The 14854-nt window shown below is 44.6% G+C and overlaps 1 protein-coding gene across 2 annotated transcripts in view; it reads left to right on the forward strand.

The window, feature by feature from the left end:
* ctnna1 (catenin (cadherin-associated protein), alpha 1) overlaps nucleotides 1-14854 on the forward strand; it is a 101287-nt gene that overhangs the window by 17585 nt on the left and 68848 nt on the right. For both annotated transcript variants that reach the window (XM_048230797.1, XM_048230798.1), the window contains exon 8: nucleotides 7583-7786. In XM_048230797.1, the coding sequence (XP_048086754.1) occupies nucleotides 7583-7786 (204 nt within the window). The remainder of the gene's footprint in view (nucleotides 1-7582; nucleotides 7787-14854) is intronic.

The following is a 14854-nucleotide window of genomic DNA, read 5'->3' on the forward strand; positions in this document are numbered from 1 at the left end:
TTTTTCTGCGTGCTCTTGGATTTGATAGAAGCGACTACTAGCAAGTCACAACGCGAAACTGCTAACGTTGATGGGAGGTGTAGTTTTTATGCTGCATTCGCAACGTGATTCTGTGGTTTGCACCAGTAATCTTTCTTGATGTTGCGGTGTATTTTGTAGACAGACATTGATATGGTTAGAAGTCATTCGCACCAGTCGCCCTAAATATTTTTTTTTGCACTTTCTGCGCCATCATTTTACTCGCGATGTAATACGGCGTATCACGGTATTAGGGCCACACATGAAGAGAAAAATATTTTTGCCATGACTAGATTAAACTCGACATTTCGAGAATAAAGTTGAAATATCATGTCGACTTTAATCTCGACGTGTCTACATTAAACTCAACCTTTTGAGAATAATAGAGAGAACGACCGCTCGGGACGATTGAAAGGGAGGACAGGAAAATGAAACATTCCAGTTTTCTTCAAGTGCAACAATGATTAGACATAGGCCTATATCATGTGGACAAAACATAGAACATAGTAACCTCCATTGCTCAGCCAAATACTTTCCTGTAAGGTCCTTCTCACGGAGTTACAGGCGATAAATGCGATGGTCAAAAGTAAACGTCATTAGCGGTTTATTTATGGCTATTATTAAAGAGTGTTTTTCATCTAAAGGTTCAACTTCATGCTTGCACTAGACTAGGCATACTAAGTGCTCTCCCCAATCCTACTTTCACAGTAGCTGTCCTCTGTCCTGGGAAGCTGTCCTCCCGACCAGGCAACCCCATGTATTCTACGTGCACACATGCATAAAGTACATGCACACATATTCCCTCACGGGATCAAAAGAGTGTATATACTTAGGCCTATACATATCTGTGTTAGCCTCCTATATTTATTGCAGGTGAGACATGGAAAAGCAGTTTTAGAAAAAATAGTTTTGCCATGTTAACCTATGGAGAGTGATGGCCTGTGGGTCATGAAGGGCAGTTATTTGGATGTGCAGTGGCCTTACCCACGTAAAACAGAGTGAAATAACATTTTGTATAGAAACATTAAACTTAAACTGTAGGCTATGTTTAAACTGCATTTCGAGTTTAATGTCGACTTTAAAGTCGACACGCAAGATTAAAGTCGACATGACATTTCAACTTTATTCTCGAAATGTCGAGTATAATGTCGACGTGTCGACTTTAAAGTCAACATGTCGAGTTTAATCTCGCCATGGCAAAAATATATATTTTTTTTTCCTTCATGTGTGGCCCTAATACTCCGTTGTACATGTGCGAGTGAAATGGGCGCACTGTAGAGCCCTGTAGAGCCCTGCGGACATCTACCATGTTGCTTTGGCCTCTTAATCATCTTGTATGTGTGTGGGTTTGCTTTTTTTGTGTGTGTGTGTGTGTCGAATGACCAGGGTTGAGAAACCACCTCAATCATCATCTCTAGCTGGGGAAATGTGTGAAGTAATTAGACAGCTCATCGTTATTACCATACTAGGCTTTTCTCTTTTCCGTTAAGGCATGCTAAAACGCCGCTCTGTTGGGCCTGTTGCCATGTCGATATAGCAGCCATGGCCGCTCTCTTGCCTGCTGTGTTATAAGTAAGCTTTCCACTTCTAATCCTAGCGCTGAGATACTATGCATGGTTTATTAGCGGCATGAAGTGACGTAATATTCCAAGCTTATTTTTTTGTTTTAATTCGACTTAATTGATCTTTGGAATCATTACTTAATGATTAGATCAAACTTCAAGAGATTAACTGGCTTTACACTTAATCTTTAGCATACTCAATTAGCCCTCGTCTGTTAGTGGTCTTTGCTCAAAGCAACATTGCTCTGTTGACTAAGGATGCACTGGACCTAGACATCTGGTTAAATAGACCAATTTCACAGTGTCCAGGTGTCCGGCCTCATTGATGTTAATGATGCCTTAATTGGCAGGGTAAAACGTCTTCCTGTTTCTGTCTTTCCTGTGGACTTTTCTTTTGCTGTCTATGGGACAGTGCTCTTCCACAGGAAGTTGATTTACACAGTGGCCCCATCTTGTGAAATGGGCTAATTATGATCTTAATTGGCCAGTCGAGGCAGCCATGATTGTAACTGATGACATGAGCAAGTGCTGCGACCAACAGGTGCTTCTGCAGTGTTGACAGATTCTTGTATGAGGATCATGCCACCTATTATTTATGTATTTATTTATTTATTTATTTATTTATTTATTTATTTATTTACTTTCTTCCCACCCTCAGTGTTTTCAGAAGAGGGCTTTACGGGAAGAACAGCTGGCAGACTTGCACTCTCCTAGAGAAAGAACACATTTGCAAATCTGAACGAAAGCTTCACTCAGCTCTTGATGTCGTTCCACCCACTCCACCTCCCTACTCCACAGCTCTGCCCTCACACACACACACACACCCTCCTCCACTCTGCTTTCTCTCCCCACATGCCAGGCAGGCAGCTCTCTCCCTCCCTCCCTTATGCTTGCTCGATTTGTGTTGCGCCAATTAGTTTCTGAAGTTCTGGATTATCGTTTTGCTGCTCGTACACCCCTTTGTTTGTGACGAGGGGAGCAGGGGTGGCGCCTCTGAAGCCTGACGCTGTGCGGAGAGTCCTTGCGAGTGCCTGTGATCTTTTTTTGAAAGGGGTGCAGCTTCTTATGGATGTCGCGCACACAGCCACACTACCCCGATCCCTCCATTTAATTTATTTATTTAAAAAGAAAAGGAGTGAAAATCTCTTCACTCCTGTCTTAAGAGACTCCTGTGCTGTACTTCACTGGTTGAAAAAAAAAAAAAAAAAAGTTTATGGATTCATGCGGAGTGCTTTCATTAGTCACTGCAGCTGCTGCGAGTAGGTGTGTGAACCTAGTGTGACTCACCCCTCCCGGTTCCCTTATTTCCGCTTCAGTCATCTCCATTGATTAAGCCTTTTCTTTTTCTTTTTTTCTGCCTCGGTGCATGTGTAGCACATCCTAATACCCTGCCTGCTAATGCATCAATCAGCTGGATTGCTAGCCGAAACATTAGCTGTCTGCCATTTGAGCAGTCACTCAAGTCGCTAGAAACCGTCGTTAGGGACCTTTTAAGCTATTCAGGCGTCGATGCTGGGGTCACATTGTCTTGTCTCAAGGGGTGGAGCTGTTCAGAGGTGATAATTCAATCTTTATGCGGTGAATGGTGACAAGTGATTGGAGGGCAACAGACTTCTAGAATTTCAGCAGCAACTGGCCATAACTGTCCCGCAAAATGTGCCTTGTCAATGGCATTGAATTATCTGTGATTTTATGTAATTGCAAATGGCCATTTTGTAAATTGTTTAATGAAAAAAAGCATAGACATGTCTAGCCATATTTTCCCCAAGTAAAATGAACATATGAAGAGGCAAACTACCACAATCCCTTACCCCTAACACACACACCTCTGTCTTGAAAGGTGGCGGAGGGTCTCGATGAAGAACTGCTTTGCTTTATGGGTTTTTGTCCAATGCATTATCAGAGGCTTTTCCTTCAACCTCCAATGGCTCACACTTTCATCTGAGATTTTTTAGAAAGTATTAGGAGTTCATCTCTCCAGATCTACCAGGCTCAGAACGATTGCTGTTGCATGACGCTTGTTGTGCCGTTTCTATTTGAGAGCCCTTGACGGGACTTAATCGTCCCCAAGGTCAAAATACTATTGAGCGCCACAAGTTTTATCGCTTGGAGATTTCCAACCCTGTCGTCAGGGTGACGCTTGCTGCTGGTTTCCGGCTTCTGATGAGGATCTTTATTCCAAGCGGTTTTGAGACCTCACACCTGAGCTAACTGCTAAGCAGCCTGAAAACACCCACTAAGATGCGTTGACTGTTCCATTGGTTAACTGTTTAAAAACCGCATTGTTGCTTAAGCCTTTACTGGAATTAGAATTAATGCTGTTGTCTTTGTTTGGGCTTTTGGCATTTTCTGTGTTGTGCCTTGAGTGGCACAGAGCAGAGGATGAGTGCTTTTGTTGTCGCAGTGCCAGGCAAAATTGATGCGAGCGAGCTGGTGGCATCTGTCAGTAGAGGTGCGAACATAATGCTGAGCGGAAGACCCACTCCATACGGGCGTGCTTCACCCGTAGGCAGTCAGGAGGCTGTGCCTTATGGTCCCCTCTGAGCGATGATTGATGATTGAAAATTAATGTTTCGATACCAAGTTAAGAATTGCGATTTCGATACTTCTTAGATACTTTTTAAAAAATGTATTTGATTTGGGGGCCCCACCACCTTGACATCATCAGTAATATTGAATATACTGTAGTGTGATCATTCACACCAGTGGCCATCCCAGATTCTGCTTGACTCTCTCCACACAAACACGCATGGAAAATGATGGCTTATGTCATATTTCATATATTCTGCATAATTACTAGTAAATATATTTAGCAATTTGAAAACTAACTATTTTTAAACCATTACACTTAGGCATATCTTTAATGTGGTGTGTAGGTCTAATTGAGTGCACATTGGTGATGTGTAGGTGTAATTGAGTGCCTGTCACTTTAAGAGATACGTGAGTAATTGGCCTTGTCTCACGGTTTTAGTCTAGTGAATAAAAGTTGCACATGGCGCATAAGGATATGTGGATGCAATTAATTATGTTTTGTATGTCATTAGATAAAATAAATGTTCAAAAAAATGTACAAGTCGAAGAAAATCTTTCTGGGATCATAGAAGAGATAAGTGTCTTGCAATGTTCATTAATGATTTTAGCGAGCAATAATTGTCAAAGCGTGACCTGAGCTAAGCGGGATAGTTAGCAAGGATCTCTCTTCAGATGTAAAAGTTTGCCATGGTTGCTTAGCCTATTTCTAAATTACATTGAACCCAAATAGTAGGCCTAAATGACCCAAATCCCACAGCCTAGGTAGGTTAGCAACACAAACTTGTTAGATGCAAGTGAGCAAATCAACTTGATATTAGCCTATTATGATGTGTTACCATAGCATCACTTGAACTAGCAGCCATATCTCGCTGTTTATAGCACGACAGCTGCGCTAACATGTCTGTGAGGAGAAAAGACGCACAGCCACAGGTTAGGGGAGGAGGCGCTAGAAGCATGCCTTGTGCACACGCATGTTACTTCAAAAGAACACGGTCATTCTCAAAAGTATCGATACTAATAAAATTAGGCATCGTGACATTTTTAATTTCAGGGTATTGCGATACTTTTGTAGAATCGGTGCACTGTGCAGCATTGATTGATTTGATTGATTGATTGATTGATTGATTGATTCTTAAGATGAGCTTAGTTTTTATAAAATCAAGAGGTCTCTCTCTACCACCCCCCCTCCCCCCTTGACTTAACTTTACTCAGACAGATTACATTTTTTTCAATGGCAGAGAGGATACCAAAATGGTGTGTGAAAGGGGAGGCTTGTGTTACGATTGTATTGTGAGCAAGGACACATGTGTGCCTGCCCCCCACCTTTTCATTATGTCCTGGTGACTGCAGAATTTCTGGCTCACATATGTGCACAGCCGAGTACTCACACACACACATAGGATAGACACACACACATCCAGATACACACACAAACACACACTCGCACTCTCTTCCTCTTCCACATCACTTAGTCAGCGCCTAATTTCAAGCCAGCCGAGGCAACTTTGGAGCAGGCAAACGAGCGAGTGAGTCAGAGGCTTGTTGCCGTGGCAACGTGACACACGCAAAGAGGTCAGACGAGACGGAGGCTAATAAACTCCAACTCCTAACAACTGAATTGTTGAATATTTTACCATGAGATACGAGCGACTGTCAGACGGAAGGGCTTCGCAGAGGGCTTCATTTTTTCGGTAGAATGGCAGGAAGTTGGGGAATGTTTTTTTTCCTCTCCCATGATGCGACTTGGAGCATCAGCGGCATTGTGTTTGCTTTGTATGTTTTATTTATTTATTTATTTATTTATTTATTTATTTATTTGCCCATTTTCTCGCTCCTCCTCCAACATTCTGACAAATTCCTCTCACGTAGCCTTTACTCATGGAACCTGACATGAACAAGTTTATTTACTATAACTGGAGTGAGTATGGACATGGGTTCTCATGGGGAGCTGTTTTTTGAGGAGGGTAGTTGAGCTCTGTGTGTGTGTGTGTGTGTGTGTGTGTGTGTGTGTGTGTGATGGGTTGTGTGTATGTGTATGCGTGGGTGTAGGTGGACTGGATGGCTTTGAAATGAAACCAGGAACTCGGGAAATGTCACTCAGGCTCCGCTGGAGGAGAAGCAACATGTTTCATATGCATAACTGCATTTGAGACCCTCAGGCTGGTGTGTGTGTGTGTGTGTGTGTGCGTGCGTGAGCAGGGGACTTGGCAGACTTCTGCTGGTAATTCTCCACCTGCAGCTTTCTTCCTAGTTGTGTGTATATATAGCTGTGTGTGTCTGTGAGTTCCCCCAGGAGTCGAAGTGAGAAATGAAAATAAAAAATAAACCTTCAGCTATGACTTTCATTTTGTTCATTGTTGATTTCCGGTGTGAGTCATTTGCCATTAAGTCCCCTTTTCTCTCTCTCTCTCTCTCTCTCTCTCTCTCTCTCTCTCTCTCTCTCTCTCTCTCTCTCTCTCTCTCTCTCTCTCTCTCTCTCTCTCTCTCTCTCTCTCTCTTTCTCTCTTTCTCTTTTTTTTTGGGGGGATTAATTAGCTGCAAATGTGGGTTTTTGTGAGAAGGCATGTGGGTGGTTCCGCACGGTCCAAGGCTGATCCAGAGGAGTCCATCTGCAGGGGAAGCGCTGAATAGCTAATGCCGTCCCTGATTGAGGAGCCTATTGGGCTGTAACGGCAGCTGCGCTCCCCAAACCCCCACCTCGTCATTCGTCTGCCGCTAAATTATTGATCCTTCTGGTTAATGCAGATTACACCACCCTGTCTCCTCTCTTCCTCGTCTTCCTACTCTCCTCGTCTGGCGCTGAGCCTCTGCATTGTCTCAGCCCCCCTGTCAGACGGCCATCAGCAGAAAATTCCGGCGTGTTACACTGACCACCCGTGCTAGACAGGAGCCAGGGGTCCCTGAAGCCACAGGTATCATCTGCTCCTCGACGGAGGGCTGGCGGTGGCAGCGGTGGCGGCGATCGTTTAGCTGTCAAACTCCCTTCCCTCTGGACTGACGGTTGCCAAGTTGGAACATGTCAAATCGCTTCGGCCCTGTGGGTGATGTGATTCACCCGGCTCAACGCGGTTTCTGAGCTCGCGCCACCACCACCCCAAACCCCCCACCCCACCCCCACCATCGTCCCATAGTCTATTCCAGGGCCTTTTCATTCTCGCTATTTCTTGCTATTTCTTGCCATTTTTTTCTCCTCTCTCCCACTCAGTATCCCCTTTATCTGATGATATATATTGTATGGACAGATGGGAGGATGAAGGATACTAAACTGTTTTTGTGTGTTGGTGTTTTTGTGATTGTTTTGGATGGGAAGAACTGTTAAAAGTGACACATTAACAACAAATCATCAAAAAAAAAAAAAGTGTGTTTCTTCAGCAACTCATTCTGTTTTTGTTTTTGTTTTTGTTTGTTTGTTTCCCTCTCCCTCCATCCATCCCTCTTTCCACTCTTCTCCTCTCTTCCCCCCCGTGCAGAAGCAGATCATCGTGGACCCGCTGAGCTTCAGCGAGGAGCGCTTCCGGCCCTCTCTGGAGGAGCGTCTGGAAAGCATCATCAGCGGCGCCGCCCTCATGGCCGACTCTTCCTGTACGCGCGACGACCGCCGCGAACGCATCGTGGCCGAGTGCAACTCCGTGCGCCAGGCTCTGCAGGACTTGCTCTCCGAGTACATGGGCAACGTAGGTGGCCGCTCTCTCTCTCTCTCTCTCTCTCTCTCTCTCTCTCTCTCTCTCTCTCTCTCTCTCTCTCTCTCTCTCTCTCGTTTGTGCTTTGTATTTTTTTGTGCAGAGCTTTCTCTGCTGCCCCTGAGCTGTGCCACCCCAGCTGCTGTCCTCTTATTCTCCTCTTCCGTTTGTCTGTTTTTGGGGGTGGCACACGCACACACACAACCTTTCTCTCCTCTTCACAGTTTCTCTCCCCATTTTGAGTTTCACCTTTTGCCATTCACCTCTTCTTGTCCTGCGGCTTGCTGTGTCAACAGTATGTGGCCACCTGCTGTTAAAATACTAAGCTTCCCTGTTGGGTTGCCCAAAACCCTTTTCTGTTTCTGGAATGTTTGATGCATTGTGTGTGTTTGTGCTATGTTGTTTTCCCTTCTTTTAAAAAAGGCAGATATACATTTTGTGCAGCTGTCCTTGTTCCTGCAGGTCTCTTCTCTAGGAGAGATTTGGAAGGCTCAGGGTTTTGCTCGCTCGTTGGCTTAATGGCCAATGTAATCGAGACAGAATTAGTGCATTTTACAGTGGTTTATTCTACGATGAACGGCCCAGCCATTTAATTACGCTTGTTGGACAGGCCCTTTCCCCACAATTAATATTTCTCAGTCAAAAAGTTGAGCTTTCGGCAAATGTGCCGGTTGTTCTCCGGCCTCTCCACAGGCATTTAAAGCGCAGCCATGAAAGGTAACAAGGATCTCTAATTGTGCCAGTGGACATTTGTTTCAGTGTCTGTAGCCAGAGTTGGCCCATATGTTATGTGCTGTACAAAAGAACACCCCCACCACACACCCACACACACACACACACACACACACACACACACACACACACACACACACACACACACAATCCACTTACCCCATTTCCTCCCGCTCCTCGTTCATTAGAAATCACCTCAAAATTACATTTGACATTTCGAAAGGACAGCCATGCAGCTTGAAGAAAGCATGCACACATGCGTGCCGCAACCCTGCCCCAGTAACAACCGCTCTATTATACCTCCAGATGCATTAGGCAGCGTTTATAGGCCTAAGCAGTATGAAACCTCTGGTAATTAATAATGAAAATAAATAAATTGGGCACCTAATCGGGGAAGCTAATCCATTTTGAGAATTTGTCTCAGCCCTGGCGTCGCGGAGTGGTCCCATCTCTCTGTGCGAGGGGGAGAGCCCAGGCGATGGGGGAGGTGGGCTGTGCCGTTCTGTGGCCCTCTGCTCGGCTCCGCGTTACGCTTGGCATGCAGGAAGTATCCTGGGCGGCCTCCTCCTCCTGTCTTCTGCTACCCTGGCTCTGGTTTTCTTTCTTCCTTTCCTTTCTTTTTCTTTCCTTTCACTTTCTTGCTACCTTTCATTCCCTTTCTGGTTTTTTTTTCTTTCTTTCTTTCCCCACTTTTTCTTTCTTTCTTTCTTTCTTTCTTTCTCCCCCTTTTATTTTGTCATTTCTCTCTATTCATTCTGTCTTTCTCTTGTCATGTAGTGTCTCTCACTGAATCTCTCTCTGGACAAAAACCCCCATACACTCTCTCCCTGCGATATCTGAGCTTGATCCGCTTCCTTGTTATTAACCAGTGGAAATTGCCTCTCCGTTTCATGGCAAACAGCTAGCCAGCCAGAATGTTTTTTCCCCCTCCTATTTATTTTATAGCTGCAGTAATGCTTTATTTTGTACCATTCTTTACCTTTTATATATCTACTCATTTTCTTTCCTGCCTCTCTCCCTCCACCCCTCTCTCTCCACCCCTCTCTCTCCACCCCTGTCTCTCCACCCTGTCTCTCCACCCCTGTCTCTCTCCACCCCTGTCTCTCTCCACCCCTGTCTCTCCACCCCTGTCTCTCTCCCCTGTCTCTCCACCCCTCTCTCCACCCCTGTCTCTCCACCCCTGTCTCTCTCCACCCCTCTCTCTCCTGCCCCAGTCCCCTGCCAACATACTGTAGCCTGTAAAAGATTTTAACCTGTGAATCATAGAGCTGCACCAGCGCTACAATTCAGCGGCAATGATGATGATGATGTCTCGCAGGTGCAGCCGAGTCTATTTCTATCTGCCAGGCGAGTGCAGGGAGGGCTCAACCCTGACCGTTGTTTTCATCTGCAAATGGTAACACAGAGCTTGGTCTGCCCACCTCCACCGACTGTAGACTGGCAGCCACCCCTTCAAGATGAACTCTAATATGCTATCGTTGCTGCGGGAAAGGGCACTGCAGTGGCCTGGATTGTGAACGACATGGAAGGATGTTTGGAGGGCTTTTACTAGGCAAATGAGACTGACTGTGGGCTCAGGGTGGTCACAGCGTGGTTATCAGGGAGGTGGATTAGGCAAACTGTAAATGTTTTTGGGTTGGTCCCGGCGGGAACAAAAGATGCCACACATGGTGATTTTATAATGACGAGTGCAGTGCCCGTTCAAACATGCTATTCCTGTAGAAAACCCGTAGCCCAATTACATGCCCAAATAGGATGATAAGAAAAATTATCATTCCAGCTAAGCATTCAGCATTCATAACAGCTGTTTTGAGTTAAGGCTATATGTTTATTGTTAAGCTTATTGAATAACTTCCTGATAGAGAAGACAAACCATTTTGTGGAATGATGCATCATAGTATGATATTTGCAATGATGTGACTCAACAATCTCTGGTAGCCTATAAGTTACTTATCCAAACAACGTCAAACTTCGCACTGTACTTACTCGTGCCCGTATCAAGATACCTGTCAAGTTTGAAATCAATCGGACGAACAATTCGAGAGATATGCGAATAACAGACAGACAAACAGACAGACGTTCCTGTCATTTATTTATAAATTATTATTAGTATTATTAATGGTTAGATTTTTCACTACTAGCTGTGAGCCTGTGTTACAGAAACCACTAAGCGAGTTCAAAAGCATTTAATCTAATTTCATTAACAACAAGAGTTGCACTTTATTTTTCCCCTTGGCACGTGGACCAAATGTTTCTTTCGATGCTGCCTAAAAAAAAAAAAATACCCTGTACAGGAAACGACTCTGTGCTTGTCTTTGTCCTCTGGTGTAGGACCAGTCTAACGTAGCCCATCGTCTGCTCGGAGAAGTGAAAGGCAAGCAGAACAGGTGATTTGACAAGCCCGTGCCAGAAATCAAATCACATTCCATATTGATCTGAGTGTTTGGTGCCAGTAGCAAACACACCATCCATTTGCCATTTAGGTCCTTGCTCTCATACATCTGCTCCGTGTGGCTCCCTGTTTTTTCGATCCTAGCATGTGCTCTGTGGCCACGACGCATGAAGAATGATAATATAATAGAGGAAGACTGTTCGCCAGCTCCCTTAACCCAGACTCTTTCTGATGTTGCGGTTTTATTTGTATTTGTTTTTTTTTTTGTTTTTGTTGTTGTTTTTTGGCCTGCGGTCTCCATATGCCATCAGGCACATAACGTACAGCCATATATCTCGGTTGAGTGATGGAAGTAGCCTGTTGTCTCTTTTACTCTCGAGCCTCGCCATATCACGCTCCTAACCAACCTGCAGCGCTGACAGTCTGTTTTAGAGCCACAGTCCCCCCCACCCCCCGTATAGGAGCGGAAGCAGACGTGACAGGGCTTCAGCTGCTAGCTGGTTCACAAGATACGAGAGGCCGATGAGGGACACTGTCTGCTGCCGCTGCTGCTGCTATATGCTCTGCGGTCTCAACTGTCTCTCCTCGTCTTCCACTTTGAGCCTGATGTCCGCCTTGTTGCACATGTGCTGGCTGTGACACCGGGGTGAGATGTAGGTTTACCCGGAGTAGACAGCGTATGTCATGGGCACCTCGGAACTGGTAATGTGCCCAAGCAGCTTGCACCTTCAAGCTTGCCGCGATGGTTACTAGAGAGCTAGCACTTTGCCGAGAAGCTGGTTCATACTAGCTACTGCTCGAGTCACTCAAGAAAACTGGCCATTTGTGTTGGTGCTGGCAGATGCACCAGAGAAACCTGTGTGTAGTAGGTTGTTTGTGCAACTCAGTCATCATATGACTTACTAGAGAACTAGATGAATGCTTAGTTTAGTTAGTTTTAGCTTAGTTTTTCTGTTTCTAACTCCACTAACAGCGGTTGATTTGACTGGACGGGAAGAAGCAAGCAGATTCCAGTTCAGAGCATTGGAAGCTGTAGATAGATGGATAGATAGATGGATAGATAGATGGATAGATAGATGGATTGATGGATGGATGGATGGATGGATAGATAGATAGATCCCCAGGGGAAATTCAAGGTCTCAGTAGCATACAGACATCACACACACATTCACTAACAGCAGAAAAAAGTATGTAATTTAATCCAAAAAGTTGCCAAGTAAACAAAAGACGTAGAAAAAAACAGACACAGAGCTACCTCGACATGCTGCCACTCTTGTCGGTGCCGGAACCGCACATTTTCAAGCAAATCGTAACTTTGCGGGCCTTTATGAGCTGAAGGACATGCTGCTCTGAACAGCATATGGGCCTTCAGTCACAGCTGAGGCTCTTCTGTTGAATACACATGTAACACAGGCCCTTTTTATATTCTCGCTCTCTCTCCCCCTCTGTTCCCATCCTCCCTGTCTTTGTCACTTCCCACCTTCCCATTTTGTGCTTTTCTCACCTTTTGCCTCTTCATGTCTTCTGTGCATCACGCCCAATACTCACAATATGTGCTTCTCGCTAGTTTTGTCTTTTACCCTCTCCTTCCAGCCTATTCTCTATGCTTTCCATCCCCCCCTCTCCTGCACCCCATCCGTGTCCTCTTTTGCACTTCGCTAGTGAGCAAGCGGTGGTGTACAGTTATCTGTAATGAAACTGTCTCTTTCAAATGACATAGCACATCTCTCTCTCTCTCTCTCTCTCTCTCTCTCTCCCCTGCCCCTCCCGGCCCACCTTCTGCTTCATTTACCGTGACGATGGCTCCAAAAGCTGTCCAAGGGGAGGAAGCCAAGGCCCCGAAAAAAAAAAAAAAAAAAAACACTGGAGGCTTTATTTTGTCTTTCAGATGAAAATGTTAATTCTGTTGCAATGTCCAGGGTGCCTGGGCCTGATTTAATGAGTCTGAGCGACGGCGGAATGGAAGGGTGGGGGGGGGGAGCGGTGTGCAACATTGCGTTTTAATGTTTAAAAGGTGAATCCTATTCAGTATCGATCCGAAAGTGCGTGCATTTCTTGGCACACTTAGCTCTGCATGTTGTGCTCAGTTTTGTGTTTTAAGTGTATGTGTTCTTCATGTGCTTGGTTTTCTTACTGCAGGGTGTGTGTGTGTTGTCAGTATTGCCAGTTAGTCTGTTGTCTGTCAATTCCCCAGAATTACCACTCTTCTCTCCAGGGATGACAAACGGCAATCATTTTCCATAAATGTGACCTTGTTATTGTGGTGTTCACAGATATAAATGGCCAATGATTCTAGAAAGTGGTCTGGTTATATAAAAAAATGGTGGTTTAGCTTTATGTAGGTTTGTTTTGCTTGCCAAGGGAGAGTGAGTCTAATGTATGCAAATGGAATTTAGAATAAAACTGTTAAGCTGTCCAGTCCAATTTGCTATGTGACAGTGACAGATTTTATTTGATTTAATGTAAATAGTGGCAAACTCCTGATAGAAGTTTATATGGGTCTCTATTAATTCCAAATATGATTCCAAGGCTGTGAAAGGTTGTTAAATCCAATTCCCAGGTAGATCTTTTGATCTAATGAGATCTCTACAACAAGACGCAATAAATTGGCTTACAGTGGTCTACCTGTTGTATTTCCACAATTTCCCCTTGGGGATGATTAAAGTAATTATCGATCTATAATATTAGCTCGCATCATGAGAAGGGCCAAGGAGAACACGCGTAAATGAGTTTCCATAAACAAACACATTGTAGCCTATAACTGCATACTGTTATGGTGTACAGTATGGTGGGTAATAGCACACGGCTAGTCGTATTCACCAATGGTGAAGAATATATTTGTATATCACATTTGTACTGTTGCATTTGGTAGGATACTTAATGCTGAAGGCATTGTCCACCCCCCTTTGGTGAAAGAGTTAGTAAGTGTGTATGTATGTGACCTGCCATACTGTTGGTTGTCTACCTGATGAACCTTTCAAGCCGCGTCATACATTTGTGCGGACGATATACAGGAAGGACCTTCAGTTTGCAATAGCTTTCCAGTGCATTGTCTTCTGCACATTATCCCTGTCCTCCATCTCATTTAAAGTGCAGGAGATAATTAACTGCCAATTAACAGGGTAAATTGATCAAGCCATTTGCTCATTGATGACTGCAAAAGATGTATGGACACTCGGTAATTGAGACTGTCCGCTCTCTGCGGCCATATTATTTCTCACCCTATCGGGCAATAATATATCATACAAATTCAGTCTAATAGGATTTTTGATTGACAACCACCTAATGCACCTCGATCAACAAGCGTTTTGTACCTCTGCAGCAATAAGGAATTGTTTTGCCTCAATGCAGTTATTTTGCCATTACATCCAATTACCATGCACGGTGCTGATTGCTTCACAGCATGCGTTTGCACCTAATGTTTGCGGTGCATGTGATTTTAATCTTTTTAAAATCCTCGGCTTTCAAGCGGGTTGTGTGCAAACAGGCCAGAGTGACAAGAGAGTAGTTTGACATGTTAAGCAAGCTGCTGACATTTAAAAGTCTCCGACTTGAAGGCACACACATGTGAGGAACCCCCCCCACACACACACACACACGCACTCTTACTCCCCTGAAAAAGTTCTCGAAATGAGTGCAAGTGCCTCCTGCCTCTTCCCATGTAGTAGTACTCGCCGTCGTCCTCCACCTCATATGCTACTTTCTTCTCCCCTGTCGTCCACTTTCTGGATTTTGCCTTAGGCACTTTGAGTGACTGGCGTACTGTCCAGCTTCATTGCATCTCCCAATCCTCCCAAACCACCTCTCAAAATGTCGCCTCCCACCCCCCCTTCTCCTTGACAGACAGCATGCATGTTTCCCTCTGAATGCACAGTTGAGAGATGATTGGTTTAGGCACTTTTTGCTTTGTAGAATTTTTTTTCTGATATGACTCACTG

Source organism: Alosa alosa, chromosome 21 (assembly GCF_017589495.1).
Source record: "Alosa alosa isolate M-15738 ecotype Scorff River chromosome 21, AALO_Geno_1.1, whole genome shotgun sequence".
Lineage (NCBI taxonomy): Eukaryota > Metazoa > Chordata > Actinopteri > Clupeiformes > Clupeidae > Alosa > Alosa alosa.